The following is a 19,380-nucleotide window of genomic DNA, read 5'->3' as shown; positions in this document are numbered from 1 at the left end:
CAGCGAAGGTGGAATGAATTGAGACGTCGCTCTTGGCTGACGTACGTTGTCCAGGCCTCGCTGCCGTAAAGCAAGGTACTGAGGACACCGGCTTGATGCACTCGGACTTTTGTATTTCGTGTCAGTGCGCCATTTCCCACACTCTTTTGGCCAGTCTGGACATAGCAGTGAAAGCCTTTCCCATGCACTTGTTGATTTCTGCATCGAGAGACAGGGTACTGGTGATAGTTGAGCCTAGGTAGGTGATCTCTTGAACCACTTCCAGAGCGTGGTCGCCAATATTGATGGATGGAGCATTTCTGACGTCCTGTCCCATGATCGTTTTCTTGAGGCTGATGGTTAGGCCAAGTTCGTTGCTGCAGCCGCAATCCTGTCGATGAGTCTCTGCAGACACTCTTCAGTGTGAGATGTTAATGCAGCATCGTCAGCAAAGAGGAGTTCCCTGATGAGGACTTTCCGTACTTTGGTCTTCGCTCTTAGACGGGCAAGGTTGAACAACCTGCCATCTGATCTTGTGTGGAGGAAAATTCCTTCTTCTGAAGACTTGAACGCATGTGAGAGCAGCAGGGAGAAGAAGATCCCAAACAGTGTAGGTGCGAGAACACAGCCCTGTTTCACGCCACTCAGGATAGGAAAGGGGTCTGATGAGGCGCCGCTATGCTGATTTGTGTCTTTCATATTGTCATGGAATGAGGTGATGATACTTAGTAGCTTTGGTGGACATCCGATCGTTTCTCGTAGTCTGAAGAGATCACGTCTGCTGACAAGGTCAAAGGCTTTGGTGAGATCAATGAAAGCAATATAGAGGGGCATCTGTTGTTCGCGGCATTTCTCCTGTAGCTGGCGAAGGGAGAACAACATGTCAATGGTGGATCTCTCTGCTCGAAAGCCACACTGTGCCTCAGGGTAGACACGCACAGCCAGCTTCTGGAGCCTGTTTAAAGCAACTCGAGCAAAGACTTTCCCCACTATGCTGAGCAGGGAGATTCCACGGTAGTTGTTGCAGTCACCGCGGTCACCCTTGTTCTGATAGAGGGTGATGATATTGGCATCGCGCATCTCCTGTGGTACTGCTCCCTCGTCCCAGCACAGGCAAAGCAGTTCGTAGAGTGCTGAAAATATAGCTGGCTTGACACTGTTGATTATTTCAGGGGTAATGCCGTCCTTCCCAGGGGCTTTTCCGCTGGCTAGAGAATCAGTGGCATCACTGAGTTCCGATTTTGTTAGCTGTACGTCCAGCTCATCCATGACTGGCAGAGACTGGGCTGCATTGAGGGCAGTCTCAGTGACAACATTTTCCTTGGAGTACTGTTCTAGGTAGTGCTCCACCCAGCGGTCCATTTGCTTGCATTGGTCAGTGATTGTGTCCCCTGATTTAGATTTGAGGGGGGCGATCTTCTTGATGGTTGGCCCAAAAGCTCTCTTACTGCCATCATACATTCCTCTGATGTTTCCGGTGTCGGAGGCCAGCTGAATATGGCTGCATAGGTGTTGCCAGTCATCATTTGCGCAGCGCCTGGCTGTTCTTTGTGCAGTGCTTCTGGCTGCTTTAAGTGCTACGGATGTTAACTTGCTGGGGGCTTTCTTGTAGTTCAGCAGTGCAATGCATTTAGCGGCTCTGACAGGTTCCAGCTCTTCAAAGTGAGATTGAAACCAGTCTGCATTCTGCTTCACACGTTTGCCATAGGTGCTCATTGCTGAGTCATAGATGGCGTCTCTGATGTGGGCCCACTTGGTCTCAGCATCCCCTGTGGGAGTGTTTTGAAGGGCTTTTTCAAGTGAATTTAGAAACTTATGTAACAGCTGTGGATAAGAAATTCTGCTAGTGTTGATGCTCGGGCGGCTGTTCTGCTTGGACTGATGCAGCTTCTTTGATTTGAGTCTAACCTTGTTGCACACCAGAGTGTCGCAGTCCGCACTGTGGAAGCTGCGTGTGATTTGAGCGCTGTTTAAAGAGGCTCGCCTTGTGACTATGAGGTCCAGCCGGTGCCAACGACATGATCTTGGGTGCCTCCAAGAAACCTGGTGACATGGATTAGTATGAAAGAACAAGTTGGTGATGCAGAAGTTATGATAGGTACACAACTCAAGCAGTCTCTGTGCATTCTCATTCATCCTTCCAATGCCATAGCGCCCAAGGCAGGAGGGCCATTAGTCATGGTCGGCCCTGGTATTAAAGCCCCCCAGCAGGAACAGATGTGCGGTATTGGGGATGCTACTAATGATATTATGGAGTTCCTCGTAGAACTGGTCTTTAGCTTCAGGCGGGGATTAAGAACTGATTCGAACGTCAAGAAAATGATGATGTGCAAGAACATAAGTACTAGGAGTAGGTCATGCGGCCCCTCGAGCCTACTCTGCCATTCAGTACAATTGTGGCTGATAGGAACATAGGACTTCGGAGTAGGCCATTCGGCCTTTGAGCATGTTCCTTCATTCAATAAGATCATGTCTGATCTGGTTGTGGTCTCAACTCCACTTACCTGTCTCCCCCATAACCCTTGATTGCCTTGTCAATCAAAATTCTATCTAACTCAACCTTGAATAAATTCAATGACTCAGCCTCCACTGCTTTCTGGGGAAGAGAATTCCACAGACTAACGACCCTTTTGAGAGAAAAAAAATCTCCTCACCTCCGTCTTTAAAGGAAAACCTCTTATTCTGAATTGTCTCCCCTAGTTCTTGTCTCCCTCTATCAAGTCCCCTCAGGATCTTATATGCTTCAATAAGATCAACTCTCATTTTTCTAAACTCCAGTGGGTATAGGCCCAACCTGTTCAACCTTTCATCATAAGATAGGCCCTTCATCCCCTGAATTAGTCAAGTGAATCTTCTCTGAACTGTTTCTAATGTAATTATATCCTTTTTCAAATAAAGAGACCAAAACTGTGCACAGTACTCCAGATGTGGTCTCACTAAGGTCCTGTATAGCTGCAGTAAATCTTCACTATTTTTATATTCGATCCCCCTTGCAATAAATGCCAAAATTCCATTTGCCTTCCTAATCTCTTGCTGTACCTGCATACTAACTTTTTGTGATTCATGTAGCAGAACACCCAGATCTCTCTGTACCACCAAGTTCTGCAATCTTTCTCCACTTAAATAGTATACAACCTTTCTATTCTTTCTGCCAAAGTGGACAAGTTCACATTTTCCCATGTTATACTCCATCTGCCAAATTGTTGCCCACTCACTTAACCTATCAATGTCCTTTTGTAGACTCTTTACCTCCTCTTGACAACTTTCCTTCCTATTTTGATGTCATCAGCAAATTTAGCTACCATATATTCGGTCTCTTCATTCTCTCCAAATCATTGATATAAATTGTAAATTGTAGAGCCCCAGCGCTGATCCCTGTGGCACTCCACTACTCTCTGCTTCCTGTTAGCTAACCAGTCCTTTATCCATGCTAATATGTTACCCCCTACAACATGTGCTCTTATTTTGTGCAGTAACCTTTGATGTGGTACCTTTATCAAACTTCCTCGAAGAACTCTAATAAATTAGTTAAACACGATTTCCCTTTCACAAAGCCATGTTGACTCTGTCTGATCCCATTATGATTTTCTCAGTATCCTGCTATAACCTCCTTAATAATGGATACTAGTAATTTCCCTATGGCAGATGTTATGCTAACTGGCCCACAGTTTCCTGCTTTCTGTTTCCCTCCATTCTTGGGGGAAGGTGTTATATTTGCTAGTTTCCAATTTGCTGGAACCCTTCCAGAATCTAAGGAATTTTGGAAGATAGTAACCAAAGCCTCTACTATCTCTGCAGCTACTTCTTTTAAGACCCTAGAATGGAGCCCATTCTGGTCCTGGGAACATGTCAGCCTTTAAGGCTAACAGTTTTCCCAGCACTTTCCCTGGTGGTGATGGTTGTTTTAAGTTTCCTTCCTTTCACCTCTTGATTTCAAGTATCTTTGGCAGGTTTTCTAAGTCTTCTACAGTGAAAACAGACACAAAATACCTGTTCAATGCCTCCGCCATTTCCTTGTTTTCCATTATCAATTCCCCAGACACTCTCTAGAGGACCAACACTAGCTTTAGTTATTCTTTTCCTATTTAAATACTTGTAGAAATTTACTATCCAGTTTTTTCTCAAACGCTACTTTCTCCCTCTTAATTTCTTTTTTCATTCTTTGCTGGTTCTTAAAACCTATCCTATCTTCTGACCTACCACTAATTTTTGCAGATTTGTACAGTATTTCTTTTAATTTGATACTATCCTTAAATCCCTTATTTAGCCACAGATGATGCATCCTTCTCAAAGAATCTTTCTTTCTCGCTGGGATATATCTTTGCTGAGAGTTATTAAATATCTTCTTAAAATATCTCTCACTGCATCTCTACTGTCTTCCGTTTTAACCTAGTTTCCCAGTTCACTTTAGCTGTGCTTTCATACCCTTGTAATTGCGTTCATTTAGGTTTAAAACACTAGTCTGAGACCCACACTTCTCCCCTTCAAACTGAACATGAAATTCTATCATGTTATGATCTTCTGCCTCAAAACCATTTCCCGCCTGCTCTGCATATCCCCTGCTTCCTTGAAAGACCAAAGATCTGTTTAGCTTAGCCCTAAACATACTCAATGTTGGAGCATCCGCAACCTTTGGGTTGGACAATTCCAAAGATTCACAACACTGAGTGAAGAAATTTCTCCTCATCTCAGTCCTAAATGATCGACCTCTTATCCTGAGACTGTGCCCCAGTGTTCTAGATTCCCCAGCCAGGGGGATCAACCTCTCAGTGTCTACCCTGCCAAGTCCCTTCAAAATCTTGTATGTTTCACAAGAAATAGGAGCAGGAGTAGACCATAAGGCCCATTAAGCCTGCTCCGCCATTCAAAAAGATCATGGCTGATCTTAAGATCCAACTCTATTTTCCTGCCCACTCACCATATCCCTTGATTCCCTAAGAGATCAAAAATCTAACTATCCCAACTTTAAATGTTTTTTTTAATTCGTTTGGGGGATATGGGCGTCACTGTCTATGCCAGCATTCATTGTCCATCCCATCTATTTAAGAAAGGTTGTAGAGATAAGCCAGGGAACTACAGACCAGTGAGTCTCACGTCAGTGGTAGGGAAACTATTGGAGAAAATTCTGAAGGAGAGAATCTATCTCCACTTGGAGAGGCAAAATTTGATTAGGATTAGTCAGCATGGCTTTGTCAGAGGGAGGTCATGCCTAACAAATTTGAATTTTTTGAGCACGTGACCAGGTGTGTAGATGAGGGTAGTGCAGTTGATGTAGTTTACATGGATTTCAGCAAAGCCTTTGACATGGTCCCACATGGGAGACTTATCAAGAAAGCAAATGCACATGGGATACAGGGTAACTTGATAAGATGGATTCAAAATTGGCTTAGCTGTAGGAGACAGAGACTGATGACAGACGGTTGTTTTAGTGACTGGAAGCCAGTGTCCAGTGGTGTACCACAGGGATCTGTGCTGGGTCCCCTATTGTGAGTCATCTATGTCGTTTATATAAATGACAATGTGGGGGGTAGGATCAGTAAGTTCGCGGATGACGCAAAGATTGGTCGAGTGGTTAACAGTGAGGTTGAGTGTCTTGGGTTACAGGAAGATATAGACGGGATGGTCAAATGGGCAGAAAAGTGGCAGATGGAATTTAACACTGAAAAGTGTGAGGTGATACACTTTGGAAGGAGTAATGTGACACGGAAGTATTCAATGAATGGCTTGACACTGGGAAGTTCCAAGGAACAAAGGGACCTTGGCGTGTTTGTCCATAGATCTCTGAAGGCAGAAGGGCAGGTTAATAGGATGGTGAAAAAGGCATATGGGACACTTGCCTTTATCAATCGAGGCATAGATTACAAAAGCAGGGAGGTCATGTTGGAGTTGTATAGAACTTTGGTAAGGCCACAGCTGGAGTATTGTGTGCAATTCTGGTCGCCACATTATAGGAAGGATGTGATTGCACTGGAGGGGGTGCAGAGGCGATTCACCAGGATGCTGCCTCGGATGGAACATTTAAGCTATGAAGAGAGGTTGGATAGGTTTGGGTTGTTTTCGCTGGAGCAGAGAAGACTGAGGGGAGACCTGATCGAGGTGTACAAGATTATGAGGGGCATGGACAGGGTGGATAGGGAGCAGCTGTTCCCCCTTAGTTGAAGGGTCAGTTACAAGGGGACACAAGTTTAAGATGAGGGGCAGGCAGTTTAAGGGGGACTTGAGGAAGAACTTTTTTACCCAGAGGGTGGTGACGGTCTGGAATGCACAGTCTGGGAGGGTGGTAGAGGCGGGTTGCCTCACATCCTTTAAAACGTACCTGGATGAGCACTTGGTATGTCATAACATTCAAGGCTATGGGCCAAGTGCTGGCAAATGGGATTAGGTAGACAGGTCAGGTGTCTTTAATGCATCGGTGCAGACTCAATGGGCCGAAGATTCTCTTCTGCACTGTATTATTCTGATTCTAGTTGCTTTTGACAAGCTGGTGGTGAGCTGCCGTCTTGGACCGCTGCAGTCCTTGGGGTGTAGGTGCACCAAAGGTTCTGTAAGGAAAGGAGTTCCAGGTTTCTGACGCAGCGACAGTGAAGGAACGGCGATATAGTTCCAAGTCAGGATGGTGTGGCTTGGAGGGGAGCTTGCAGGTGGTGGTGTTCCCATGCATCTGTTGCCTTGTCCTTCTAAATTGGAGCCTTAGTAAGTTGCTGTAGTGCATCTTGTAGATGGTACACACTGCTGCCACTGTGCGTCGGTGGTGGAAGGTGTGAGTGTGGAAGGTGGTAGATGGGGTGCCATTCGAATGGGTTGCTTTGTCCTGGATGCTGTCGAGCTTCTTGAGTGTTGGAACTGCACCCATCCAGGCAATTGGAAAGTATTCCATCACACTCCTGACTTGCACCTTGTAGCTGGTGAACAGGCACTGGGGAGTCAGGAGGTGAGTTACTCTCCTCAGAATTCCCAGCCTCTGACCTGCTCTTGTAGTCTTGTAGCCACAGCACTTATGTGGCTGGTGCAGTTCAATTTCTGGTCAATGGTGACCCCCAGGATGCCAATAGTGGGGTATCAGTGATGGTAATGCCATTGACCATCAAGGGGAGATGGTTAGGGTTCTCTCTTGTTTGAGATGGTCATTGCCCAGCACTTGTGTGGCGCAAATGTTATTTGCCACTTATCATCCCAAGCCTGGATGTTGTCCAGGTCTTGCTGCAGAAGGACACGGACTGCTTCATTATCTGAGGAGTTTTGAATGGTGCTGAGTATTGTGCAATCGTCAGAGAACATCCCCACTTCTGTCCTTATGATGGAGGGAAGGTCTTTGATGAAGCAGCTGAAGATGGTTGGGCCTAGGACACTATCCTGAGCAATTCCTGCAGTAATGTCCTGGGATTGAGATGATTGACTTCCAAAAACCACAATCATCTACCTTTTGTGCTAGGTATGATTCCAACCATCAGAGAGTTTTCCCCCAACTCCAGTTTTGCTAGGGCTCCTTGATGCCATTCTCGGTCAAATGTCAAGGGCAGTCACTCTCACCTCACCTCTGGAGTTCAGCTCTTTTCTCCATGTTTGGACAAAGGCTGTAATGAGTGGAGCTGAGTAGCCCTGGCAGAACCCAAACTGAACGTCAGTGAGCAGGTTATTGCTGAGCAAGTGCCACTTGATAGCACTGTTGACGACCCCTTCCATACTTTACTGATGATCAAGAGTAGACTGATAGGGCAGTAATTGGCTGGGTCTGATTTGTCCTGCTTTTTGTGCACAGGACATACACGGGCAATTTTTCACATTGCTGGGTCGATGCCACTGTTGCAGCTGTACTGGAGCAGCTTGGCTAAGGGCGTGGCTAGTTCTTGAGCGCAAGTCTTCAGTACTCTTGCTGGAATGTTGTCAGGGTCCTATAGCCTTTGCAGTATCCCCAGTGCCTTCAGCCATTTCTTGATATCACGTGGAGTGAATAGAATTGGCTGAAGACTGGCATCTGTGATGCTGGGGACCTCAGGAGGAGGCTGAGATGCATCATCCACTTGGCACCTCTGGCTGAAAGTGGATGGAAATGCTTCAGCCTTGTCTTTTGCACTGATGTGCTGGGCTCCCCCATCATCGAGGATGGGGATATTTGTGATGCCTGCTCCTCCTCCTGTTAATTCTTCAATTGTGCACCACCATTCGCAACTGGATGTGGCAGGACTGCAGAGCTTAGATCTGATCTGTTCGTTGTGTGATCGCTTAGCCCTATCGCGTGCTGCTTCTGCTGTTTGGCACACAAGTTGTCCTGTGTTGTAGATTTACCAGATTGACCCCTCATTTTTAGGTATGCCTGGTACTGCTTCTGGCATGCCCTGCTGCCCTCTTTTTTGAACCAGGGTTGGTCTCCTGGCTTGATGGTAGTGGTAGAGTGGTTGTGGTTGAATACAGTTCTGCTGCTGTTGATGGCCCACAGCTCCTCATGGATGCCCAGTTTTGTGTTGCTAGATCTGTTCAAAATCTATCCCATTTAGCATGGTGGTAGTGCCACACAACACGATGGTGGGTACCCTCAATGTGAAGATGGGACTTAATCTCCACAAGGACTGTGCGGTGGTCACTTCTATCAATACTGTCATGGACAGATGCATCTGCGACAGGTAGATTGGTGAGGACGAGATCAAGTAGGTTTTTCCCTTGTTGGTTCCCTCACCATCTGCCGCAGACCCAAACTAGTAGCTATGTCCTTTAGGACTTGGCCAGCTCGATCAGTAGTGGTGCTACCAAGCCACTCTTGGTGATGGACATTGATGTCCCCCAACCAGAATACTTTTTGTGCCCTTGCTACCCTCAGTCCTCCTTCCAGTTGGTGTTCAACATGGAGAAGCATTGATTCATCAGCCTAGGGGGGGCGGTAGGTGGTAATCAGCAGGAGGTTTCCATGCCCATGTTTGACCTGATGCCTTGAGACTTCAAGGAGTTCGGAGTCAGTGTTGAGGACTCCCAGGGCAACTCCCTCCCAATTATATACCACTGTGCTGCCACCTCTGGTAGGTCTGTCCTGCCTGTAGGACGGGGCATACCCAGGTTAGATGATGATGGTAGTGTCTGGGACATTGTCTGTAAGTTATGGTTCAGGCTGTTGCTTAACTAGTCTGTGAGACAGCTCTCCCAATTTTGGCACAAGCCCCCAGATGTTAGTAAGGGAGACTTTGCAGGGTTTGCCCTTTTAATTTCCAGTGCCTAGGGCGATGCCAGGTGTTCCGTCCGGTTTCATTCCTTTTCTTAGACTTGGTAGCAGTTTGACTGGTTTGCTAGGCCTCTAAGTAGGCATCTAAGAGTCAACCACATTGCTGTGGGCCTGGAGTCACATGTAGGCCAGACCAGGTAAGGACAGCATTAGTGAACCAGATAGTTTTTTTTTTACAACAATCGACAATGGTTTCATGATCACCACTTGACTAGCTTTTTAATTCCAGATTTATTAATTGGATTCAAATTCTACCATCTGCTGTGGTGGGATTCGAACCCATGTCCCCAGAGCATTAGCCTGGGGCTCTGGCTTACTAGTCTAGTGATATTACCATTACACCACCAGCTTAACGATGGAGCATCCACAGCCCTCTGGGCTAGAGAATTTCAAAGATTCACAACCCTTTGAATGAGGTAATTTCTCCTCATCTCAGTCCTAAATGATCAGCCCCTTATCCTGAGACTGTGCCCCGATGTTTTAGATTCCCCAACCAGTGGAACTAATCTCTCAGTGACTACCCTATCCAGCTCCTTTAGAATCTTCTATGTTTCAATGAGATCACCTCCCATTCTTCTAAACTCCAGAGAATGCAGGCCCACTTTACTTAGCTTCTCATCATAGGATATCCCCCTCATCCCAGGAACCAATCTAGTGAACCTTCGCTGTACCACCTCCAATGCAAGAACATATTTTCTTAAATGTGGAGACCAAAACTGTACAGAGTACTCCAGATGTGGTCTCACCAAAACCCTTTACAATTATAACAATACTTCCTTATTCCTGTACTCCAATCCCCTTGCAATAAAGGCCAACATGCCATTTCCCTTCCTAGTTGCTTGCTATACCTGCATGTTAACTTTCTGCGTTCCTAGTACAAGCACACCCAAGTCTCTTTGAACATCAACACTTTCAAGTTTCACATCTTTGAAAAAAATATTCTACTTTTCTATCCTTTTTACCAAAGTGAATTACTTCACACTTCCCTAGATTATTCTCCATCTACCATCTCGTTGCCCTCCCACTTAAACTGCTTACTTAACCTGCCTATCTCTTTGCTGCTTCTCTGTGCCCTCCTCACAGCTTACCTTTATGTATCATCAGCAAACTTGAATATTTTGCTCTCTGTTTCTTCGTCTAAGTCATCAATATATATTGTAAATAGCTGAGGCCCCAGCACTGATCCTTCCAGCACTCACTATTCACTGCTTGCTAACTTGAAAATGCCCCTTTTACATCTGTTAACCAATCATCTATCCATGCTAATATATTGCCTCCAACTGCATGAGCCTTTATCTTGCCTATTCATGTTTTGTGTGGCACCTTTTGGAAATCCAGATACTACATCTACTGGTTCCCCTTTATCTACCCTGCTAGCTACATCCTCAAAAAACTCTGATAAATTTGTCTAACAGGATTTCCCTTTAGTAAAACCATGTTGACTTGTTCGGATCACACTGTAGTGAGATCACCTGTCATTCTTCTAAACTCCAGAGAGTATAAGCCCAATTTACTCAGCTTCTCATCATAGGACAACCCTCTCATCCCAGGAACCAATCTAATGAGCCCTTGCTGTCCCCCCCCCCCCCCCCCCCCCTCTCTGTGTGTCCCCCCCCCACCCCCCTCTGCTTCCAGTGCAGGTATATCCTTCCTTAAATATGGAGACCAACACTGTAGGGAGAACTTTAGTGGTAGGAGTGGAAAATATGTGTAAGTGTAGATTGTAAGGCTGGGGAGATGATGGAGTAGTGGTAATGTCACTGGGCTAGTAATCCAGAGGCCCGGGCTAATGCCCTGGGGACACAGATTCAAATACCAAGACAGCAGTTGGTGGAATTTAAATTCAGTTAATTAATTTTTTTAAATCTGGAATTGAAATCTAGTCTCAGTAATGATGCCATGAAACTATCATTGATTGTCATTAAAAACCCATCTGGTTCACTCATGTCCTTTAGGGAAGGAAATCTGCCATCCATACCTGGTCTGGCCTGCATGTGTGCCCCCCCCCCTCTCTTTCTCTGTCCCCCCGCTCTCTCTGTGTCCCCTCCCCTCTCTGTGTCCCCTCCCCTCTCTGTGTCCCCTCCTCTCTCTGTGTGTGTCTCCCTCCTCTCTCTGTGTGTGTCTCCCTCCTCTCTCTGTGCATCCTCCCCTCTCTCTGTGTGCACCCCCCATGCGTCCTCCCCTCTCTCTGTGCGGCCGCCCCCCCCTCTCTGTGTGTCTCCCTCCTCTCTCTGTGCGTCCTCCCCTATCTCTCTGCGTCCTCCCCTCTTTCTGTGCGTCTGACTGTTGCATGGAGCAGGAGCGCTCATCACGGCAGTTTTGTGATTGGTTTGTTTAAAATTATCATGCTGTCAGTTTCAATTCGCTTCCCAACTTCAGACAGATTTGGGGTTTTCCGGCAGGCATTTAAAAAAAGTCAGAAAACCCCAAATCTGTCTGAAGTTGGGAAGCGCGTTCCTGCTTTTGCAGCTGTTAGCTGTGAAACTGACAGTGCGATGTTTTTAAAAAGGCCAGTCTGCAAAAAGAAGACGATGGGAAATTTCCCATCTCCAACCACAGACCCCTGGTGAGGATAAGGAACGGCCCCGGGTACAGTTCACGTATGCGGGCCGGATGGAAACCTTTGGCGGGCTGTGTGTTGGACAACCCTGCTATAGACAGCGCTAAGCGATCCCTCAACCAATGGATTCGATCAATACCCTGAATTTCTGCCACATCCAACCATGAATGGTTTGGTCCATTAAACAATTAACTGGAGGAGGAGGTTCAAAAAACATCCCCATCATCAAAGATGAGGGAACCCAACACGTCAGTGCAAAAGGCAAGGGTGATGCATTTGCAACTATCTTCAGCCAGAAGTGCCAAGTGGATGATCCACCTCAGCCTCCTCCTGAAGTCCCCACCATCATAGATTCCAGTCTTCAGACAATTCAATTCCCTCCACATGATATCAAGAAACGTCTGAAGTCAGTAGATACAGAAACGGCTGAAGGCACTACATGCAGCAACGGCTATGGACCCTGACAACATCTTGGCTGTAGGGCTGAAGACATGTGCTCCAGAATTAGCAATGCCCTTAGCCAGTATAGCTACAACACAGGCATCTTCCCAACAATGTGGAAAATTGCCCAGGACAAATCCAACCTGGCCAATTCTGCCCCCATCACTCCATTGTCAATCATAAAAAGGAATGGAAAGTGTTGTCAACAGTGCCATTAAGCAGCACTTACTCAGCAACAACCTGCTCACCGATGTTCAGTTTGGGTTCTGCCAGGGCCATTCAGCTCTAGACCTCATTACAGACTTGGTCCAACCATGGACAAAAGAGCTGAACTCCAGAGGTGAGGTGAGAGTGATTGCCTTTGACATCAAGGAGCCCGAGCAAAATTCAAGTCAAGGGGAAAGCTCTCCACTGGTTGGAGCCATACCTTGCATAAAATAAAGACAGTTGTGGTTGTTGGAGGCCAATCATCTCAGCCTTAGGACATTGTTGCAGGGGTTCCTCGGCCCAACCATCTTCAGCTGCTTCATCAATGACCTTCCCTTCATCATAAGGTCAGAAGTGGGGATGTTCACTGATGATTGCACAATGTTCAGCACCATTCGCGACTCCTCAGATACCGAAGCAGTCCATGCACACGTGCGGCAAGACCTGGACAACATTCAGGCTTGGGCTGCTAAGTGGCAAGTAACATTCGCACCACACAAATGCCAGGCAATGACCATCTCTATCAAGAGAGAATCTAGCCATCTCACCTTGACATTCAACGGCATTATCATTGCTGAATCCCCCACCATCAACATCCTGGGGGTTACCATTGACCAGAAATTAATTGGACCATCCATATAAATACTGCGGCTATAACAACAGGGCAAAGGCTGGGAATTCTGCGGGGGGTAAACTCCCAAGTCAGGAGTGTGATGGAATACTCTCCACTTGCCTGGATGAGTGAAGCTCCAACAACACTCAAGAAGCTTGATACCAACCAGGACAAAGCAGCCCGTTTGATTGACCCCTAATTCACCACGTTAAACATTCACTCTCCGCCACCAGCACACAGTGGCAGCAGTGTGTACCATCTACAAGATGCACTGCTGCAACTCGCCAAGCCTCCTTCGACAGCACTTTCCAAACCTGCAACCTCTACTACCTAGAAAGACAAGGGCAGCAGATACATGGGAACAGCACCACCTGCAGGTTTCCCTCCAAATCACTCACCATCCTGACTAGGAACTATATCGCAGCTGATTCGCCATTGCTGTGTCAAAATCCTGGAACTTCTTCCCTAACAGCACTGTGCACGTACCTACACCAAACGGACAACAGCGGTTCAAGAAGGCGGCTCACCAGCACATCCTTACGGTCACACAAAATGGTACACACTACTGCCACTGTGCGTCGGTGGTGGAGGGAGTGAATGGGGTGCCAATCAAGCGGGCTGCTTTGTCCTGGATGGTGTCAAGCTTCTTGAGTGTTGTTGGAGCTTCACTCATCCAGGCATGTGGACGCTATTCCATCACACTCTTGTGCCTTGTAGATGGTGGACATGCTTTCGGGAGTCAGGAGATGATTTTCTCGCCGCAGGATTCCTAGCCTCTGTCCTGCTCTTGTCGCCACGGTATTTATATGACTACTCCAATTCAGTTTCTGGTCAATGACGACCCCCAGGATGTTGATAGTGGGAGATTCAGTGATGGTAATGCCATTGAATATCATGGGAAATGGTTAGATTCTCTCTTGTTGGAGATGGTCATTGCCTGGCACTTGTACAACATGAATGTTACTTGTCTCTTTTCAGCCCAAGTCTGGATATTGTCCAGGTCTTGCTGCATTTCTACACGAACTGCTTCAATATCTGAGGAGTCGCGAATGGTTCTGGATATTGTGCAATCATCAGCGAATATCCCCACTTCTGACCTTATGATTGAAGGAAGGTCATTGATGAAGCAGCTGAAGATGGTTGGGCCTAGGACACTACCCTGAGGAACTCCTGCAGTGATGTTCTGGAACTGATTGGACTGACTTCCAACAACCACAACCATCTTCCTTAACGCTAGGTATGACTCCAACCATCGGAGAGTTTTCCCCCTGATTCCCATTGACTCCAGTTTTGCTAGGGCTCCTTGATGCCATACTCCGTCAAATGCTGCCTTGATGTCAAGGGGCAGTCACTCTCACCTCACCTCTTGAGTTCAGCTCTTTTGTCCACGTTTGAACCAAGGCTGTAATGAGGTCAGGAGCTGAATGGCCCTGGCGGAACCCAAACTGTGCGTCACTGAGCAGGTTATTGCCAAGCAATTGCCGCTTGATAAGCATTGTCGACAATACCTCCGTCACTTTACTGATGATTGAGAGTAGACTGATGGGGTGGTAATTGGCAGGGTTGGACTTGTCCTGCTTTTTGTGATTTTAGATTTTATAAATGGGTTAATATAAGTGGAAAGAAGTAATGGTGAATTTATACCATAATAAATTTATAATTTATGAATTTATTTAGGCCACAGTATACGTTATAAAAAGGGCATCAAAGCCATAGATTTTGTACTGTATGGATACAGCAGGATGTGCCATGGTTGGCAAAACTATAGTTATGAGCAGAAGCATAGATGTTGGTATTCTTTTCACTAGATCAGCGAAGGCTGCAACAAGATTTAATTGTGATTTTCAAAGTTATGAAGCATTTTGATACAGTGAATAGAGAAAGACTAATACCTCTGGCTGGAGAGGTAGGACTAAAGTTCATCAACATCAGGAGAACATTATTTACATCAAGTTGTTGGAATATGGAAAGCCATACCACAGGAAGTGGTTGAGGCAGAGACTTTTGCATCTCTTAATGGAAATTGGATAAATATTTGAAGTAGAGGAAGGTAACAAGAGAATAGGAAAAGAACAGTGTTATTGGATTAGATTACTCTAATAATGAAGACAGTGGGCTGAATGGCTGTATCATGTGCTATAAATTTTATAGTTCTATGTATGAAGGATACCTGTTGAAATGTGGCACACCTGAATCCATCTTGTGTCCAGCTCACTTGTTAAGAACAGAGCAGTTCTTAATGGGAATAATGCTCTGTGTCCTGCACATTATATGTTTAAAACTTGCTTTAGTACTGGATTTTAAAGTTCACCATGCTGCCAGTATATTTCATTAATTACTTTTGCTTTCATCTTTCTTCTTGTTTTTCTTAACCTTGTTCCTAGCTTTTCCTTTCCTTCCAGTCAGTAACACTTCTGAGGTACACACAGTGCTTGCTTCAGGTAAATAAAACTATAGTGTACTGAAAAACTGATCTATTGAACATGTGTTTTTGTGACCCATTATCTAGCAAAGTGGTTTTATAAAGGGAAATTGGAGACCAGTAACCAGACTTTTACAAAGGCAACAGAACTACAATAAACCTCACTAAGCTATATAGCTTGGAATTTTTTTCAGGTTGCTTGTTAAGGCATCTACACTAAAAATGCCTGAGCAATCTCAAATTAAGTTTTCCAAGTTAACTATTCATTAAGACTACTTAAAAGTTGTTGCTTTAATATTAAAGGTAATGAGAATAATTTTGAAGTAATACCACCTTGCTGATTGACTTGCATAATATGCATGATATGTGCTAGTTGTACGTCAGAAAATATAGCCTATTTCTGATTTTTTAAAAATTCTATTTAATTTAATTACATGATATGAAAACTTGTATGATGATGTTTCATGAATTCCAGGGCTGTGCAATACATTTAAGTGAAATAGGCATGACATTTTGTGAGACAACCTTGACGGGAATATTTCACACTTCACATCTTTGCACTCTTTCAGCTAAATTGATAATTGAAGAACACATAATAGTCAATTGTTTCCTGATAATGGAGTTTGAATTGCATCAACATTACTATTAATATAACTAGATTGCTATTACTAAATTGCTAACTGCTTTGAAAGAAACAGTTATCTGCAGTAGACCATTTTTATAAACATATTAATTGACATAGATATAAAAACAAGAAATGTTAGAAATACTCAGGTCTGGCAGCATCTGTGCAGAGAGAAGCAAAGTTAACATTTCAGGTCAGGCGGGGTAGGCGGTGGTGTAGTGGTATTATCACTGGACTAGTGACCCAGGGTATTTCTCTGGGGACATGGGTTCAAATCCCACCACAGCAGAAGGTGGAATTTGAATTTAATTAATAAATCTGGAATTAAAAGCTAGTCTAATGATGGCCATGAAACCATTGTCGATTGTTGTAAAAACCCATCTGGTTCACTAATGTCCTTTAGGGAAGGAAATCTGCTGTCCTTGCCTTGGCTGGCCTACATGTGACTCCAGACCCACAGCAATGTGGTTAACTCTTACATGCCCTCTGAAATGGCCTCGCAAGCCACTTAGTTGTACCTAACCGCTACGAAGTCAATAAAAAAGAATGAAACCAGACGGACCACCCGGCATCGACCTAGGCACCGGAAACAACCACGGCAAACCCAGCCCTGTCAACCCTGCAAAGTCCTCCTTACTAACATCTGGAGGCTTGTGCCAAAGTTGGGAGAGCTGTCCCACAGACTAGTCAAGCAACAGCCTGACATAGTCATTTTCACGGAATCATACCTTACAGACAATGTCCCAGACACTGCCATCACCGTCCCTGGGTATGTCCTGTCCCACCGGCAGGACAGACCCACCAAAGGTGGTGGCACAGTGGTATACAGTAGGGAGGGAGTTGCCCTGGGAGTCCTCAACATCGACTCTGGACCCCATGAAGTCTCATGGCATCAGGTCAAACATGGGCAAGGTAACCTCCTACTGATTACCACCTACCGCCCTCCCTCAGCTGATGACTCAGTACTCCTCCATGTTGAACACCAGTTGGAGGAAGCACTGAGGGTGGCAAGGGCACAAAATGTACTCTGGGTGGGGGACTTCAATGTCCATCACCAAGAGTGGCTCGGTAGCACCACTACTGACCGAGCTGGCCGAGCCCTAAAGGACATAGCTGCTAGACTGGGTCTGCGGCAGGTGGTGGGGGAACCAACACGAGGGAGAAACATTCTTGACCTTGTCCTCACCAATCTGCCTGCCGCAGATGCTTCTGTCCATGACAGTATTGGTAGGAGTGATCACCGCACAGTTCTTGTGGAGACGAAGTCCCGCCTTCACATTGAGGATACCGTCCATCGTGTTGTGTGGCACTATCGTCGTGCTAAATGGGATAGATTTCAAACAGATCTAGCAGTGCAAAACTGGGCATCCATGAGGCGCTATGGGCCATCAGCAGCAGCAGAATTGTACTCAACCACAATCTGTAACCTCATGGCCCGGCATATCCCCCACTCTACCATTACCATCAAGCCAGGAGATCAACCCTGGTTCAATGAAGAGTGCAGGAGGGCATGCCTCAGAATGAGGTGTCAACCTGGTGAAGCTACAACCCATGACTACTTGCATGCCAAACTGCGTAAGCAGCGTTCGATAGACAGAGCTAAGCGATCCCATAACCAACGGATCATATCTAAGCTCTGCAGTCCTGCCACATCCAGCCGTGAATGGTGGTGGACAATTAGACAACTAACTGGAGGACGTGGCTCCACAAATATCCCCATCCTCAATAATGGGGGTGCCCAGCACATCAGTGCGAAAGCAAAGGCTGAAGCATTTGCAACAATCTTCAGCCAGAAGTGCCGAGTTGATGATCCATCTCGGCCTCCTCTTGAAGTCCCCAGCATCACAGATGCCAGACTTCAGCCAATTCGATTCACTCCGCGTGATAGCAAGAAACGACTGAAGGCACTGGATACTGCAAAAGTTATGAGCCCTGACAATATTCCGGCAATAGTACTGAAGACCTGTGCTCCAGAACTTGCTGCGCCCTTAGCCAAGCTGTTCCAGTACAGCTACAACACTGGCATCTACCCTGCAACGTGGAAACTTGCCCAGATATGTCCTGTGCACAAAAAGCAGGACAAGTCCAACCCGGCCAATTACCGACCCATCAGCCTACTACCAATCATCAGTAAAGTGATGGAAGGTGTCATCAACAGTGCCATCAAGCGGCACTTGCTTAGCAATAACCTGCTCAGTGACGCTCGGTTTGGGTTCCGCCAGGACCACTCAGCTCCTGACCTCATTACAGCCTTGGTTCAAACATGGACAAAAGAGCTGAACTCAAGAGGAGGTGAGAGTAACTACCCTTGACATCAAGGCAGCATTTGACTGAGTATGGCATCAAGGAGCCCTAGCAAAACTGAGGTCAATGGGAATCGGGGGGAAAACCCTCCGCTGGCTTGAGTCATACCTAGCGCAAAGGAAGATGGTTGTGGTTGTTGGAGGTCAATCATCTGAGCTCCAGGACATCACTGCAGGAGTTCCTCAGGGCAGTGTCCTAGGCCCAACCATCTTCAGCTGCTTCATCAATGACCTTCCTTCAATCATAAGGTCAGAAGTAGGGATGTTCACGGATGATTGCACAATGTTCAGCACCATTCGTGACTCCTCAGATACTGAAGCAGTCCGTGTAGAAATGCAGCAAGACCTGTACAATATCCAGACTTGGGCTGATAAGTGGCAAGTAACATTCGCGCCACACAAGTGCCAGGCAATGACCATCTCCAACAAGAGAGATTCTAACCATCTCCCCTTGACATTCAATGGCATTACCATCGCTGAATCCCCCCACTATCAACATCCTAAGGGCTACCATTGACCAGAAACTGAACTGGAGTAGCCATATAAATACCGTGGCTACAAGAGCAGGTCAGAGGCTTGGAATCCTGAGGCGAGTAACTCACCTCCTGACTCCCCAAAGCCTGTCCACCATCTACAAGGCACAAGTCAGGAGTGTGATGGGGGCGGCACAGTGGCGCAGTGGTTAGCACTGCAGCCTCACAGCTCCAGCGACCCGGGTTCAATTCTGGGTACTGCCTGTGTGGAGTTTGCAAGTTCTCCCTGTGTCTGCGTGGGTTTTCTCCGGGTGCTCCAGTTTCCTCCCACAGCCAAAAGACTGGCAGGTTGATAGGTAAATTGGCCATTATAAAATTGCCCCTGGTATAGGTAGGTTGCAGGGGAATATAGGGACAGGTAAGGTTGTGATAGGAATATGGGATTAGTGTATGATTAGTATAAATGGATAGTTAATGGTCGGCACAGACTCGGTGGGCCGAAGGGCCTGTTTCAGTGCTGTATCTCTAAATCTAAATCTAAAAAAA

General features: G+C 46.1%; 1 protein-coding gene across 1 annotated transcript in view; it reads left to right on the top strand.

The window, feature by feature from the left end:
• The window catches only part of fcho2 (FCH and mu domain containing endocytic adaptor 2), a 311,078-nt gene that overhangs the window by 209,786 nt on the left and 81,912 nt on the right, over positions 1-19,380 (top strand). Inside the window, exon 18 of the mRNA XM_068029556.1 lies at positions 15,396-15,452. Coding sequence (XP_067885657.1) covers positions 15,396-15,452 — 57 coding nt within the window. The remainder of the gene's footprint in view (positions 1-15,395; positions 15,453-19,380) is intronic.

The sequence above is a fragment of the Heterodontus francisci genome, chromosome 4, assembly GCF_036365525.1.
Source record: "Heterodontus francisci isolate sHetFra1 chromosome 4, sHetFra1.hap1, whole genome shotgun sequence".
Lineage (NCBI taxonomy): Eukaryota > Metazoa > Chordata > Chondrichthyes > Heterodontiformes > Heterodontidae > Heterodontus > Heterodontus francisci.
The sequence above is the reverse complement of the archived record's forward strand: the minus strand, read 5'-3'. Positions and strand labels throughout refer to the sequence as shown.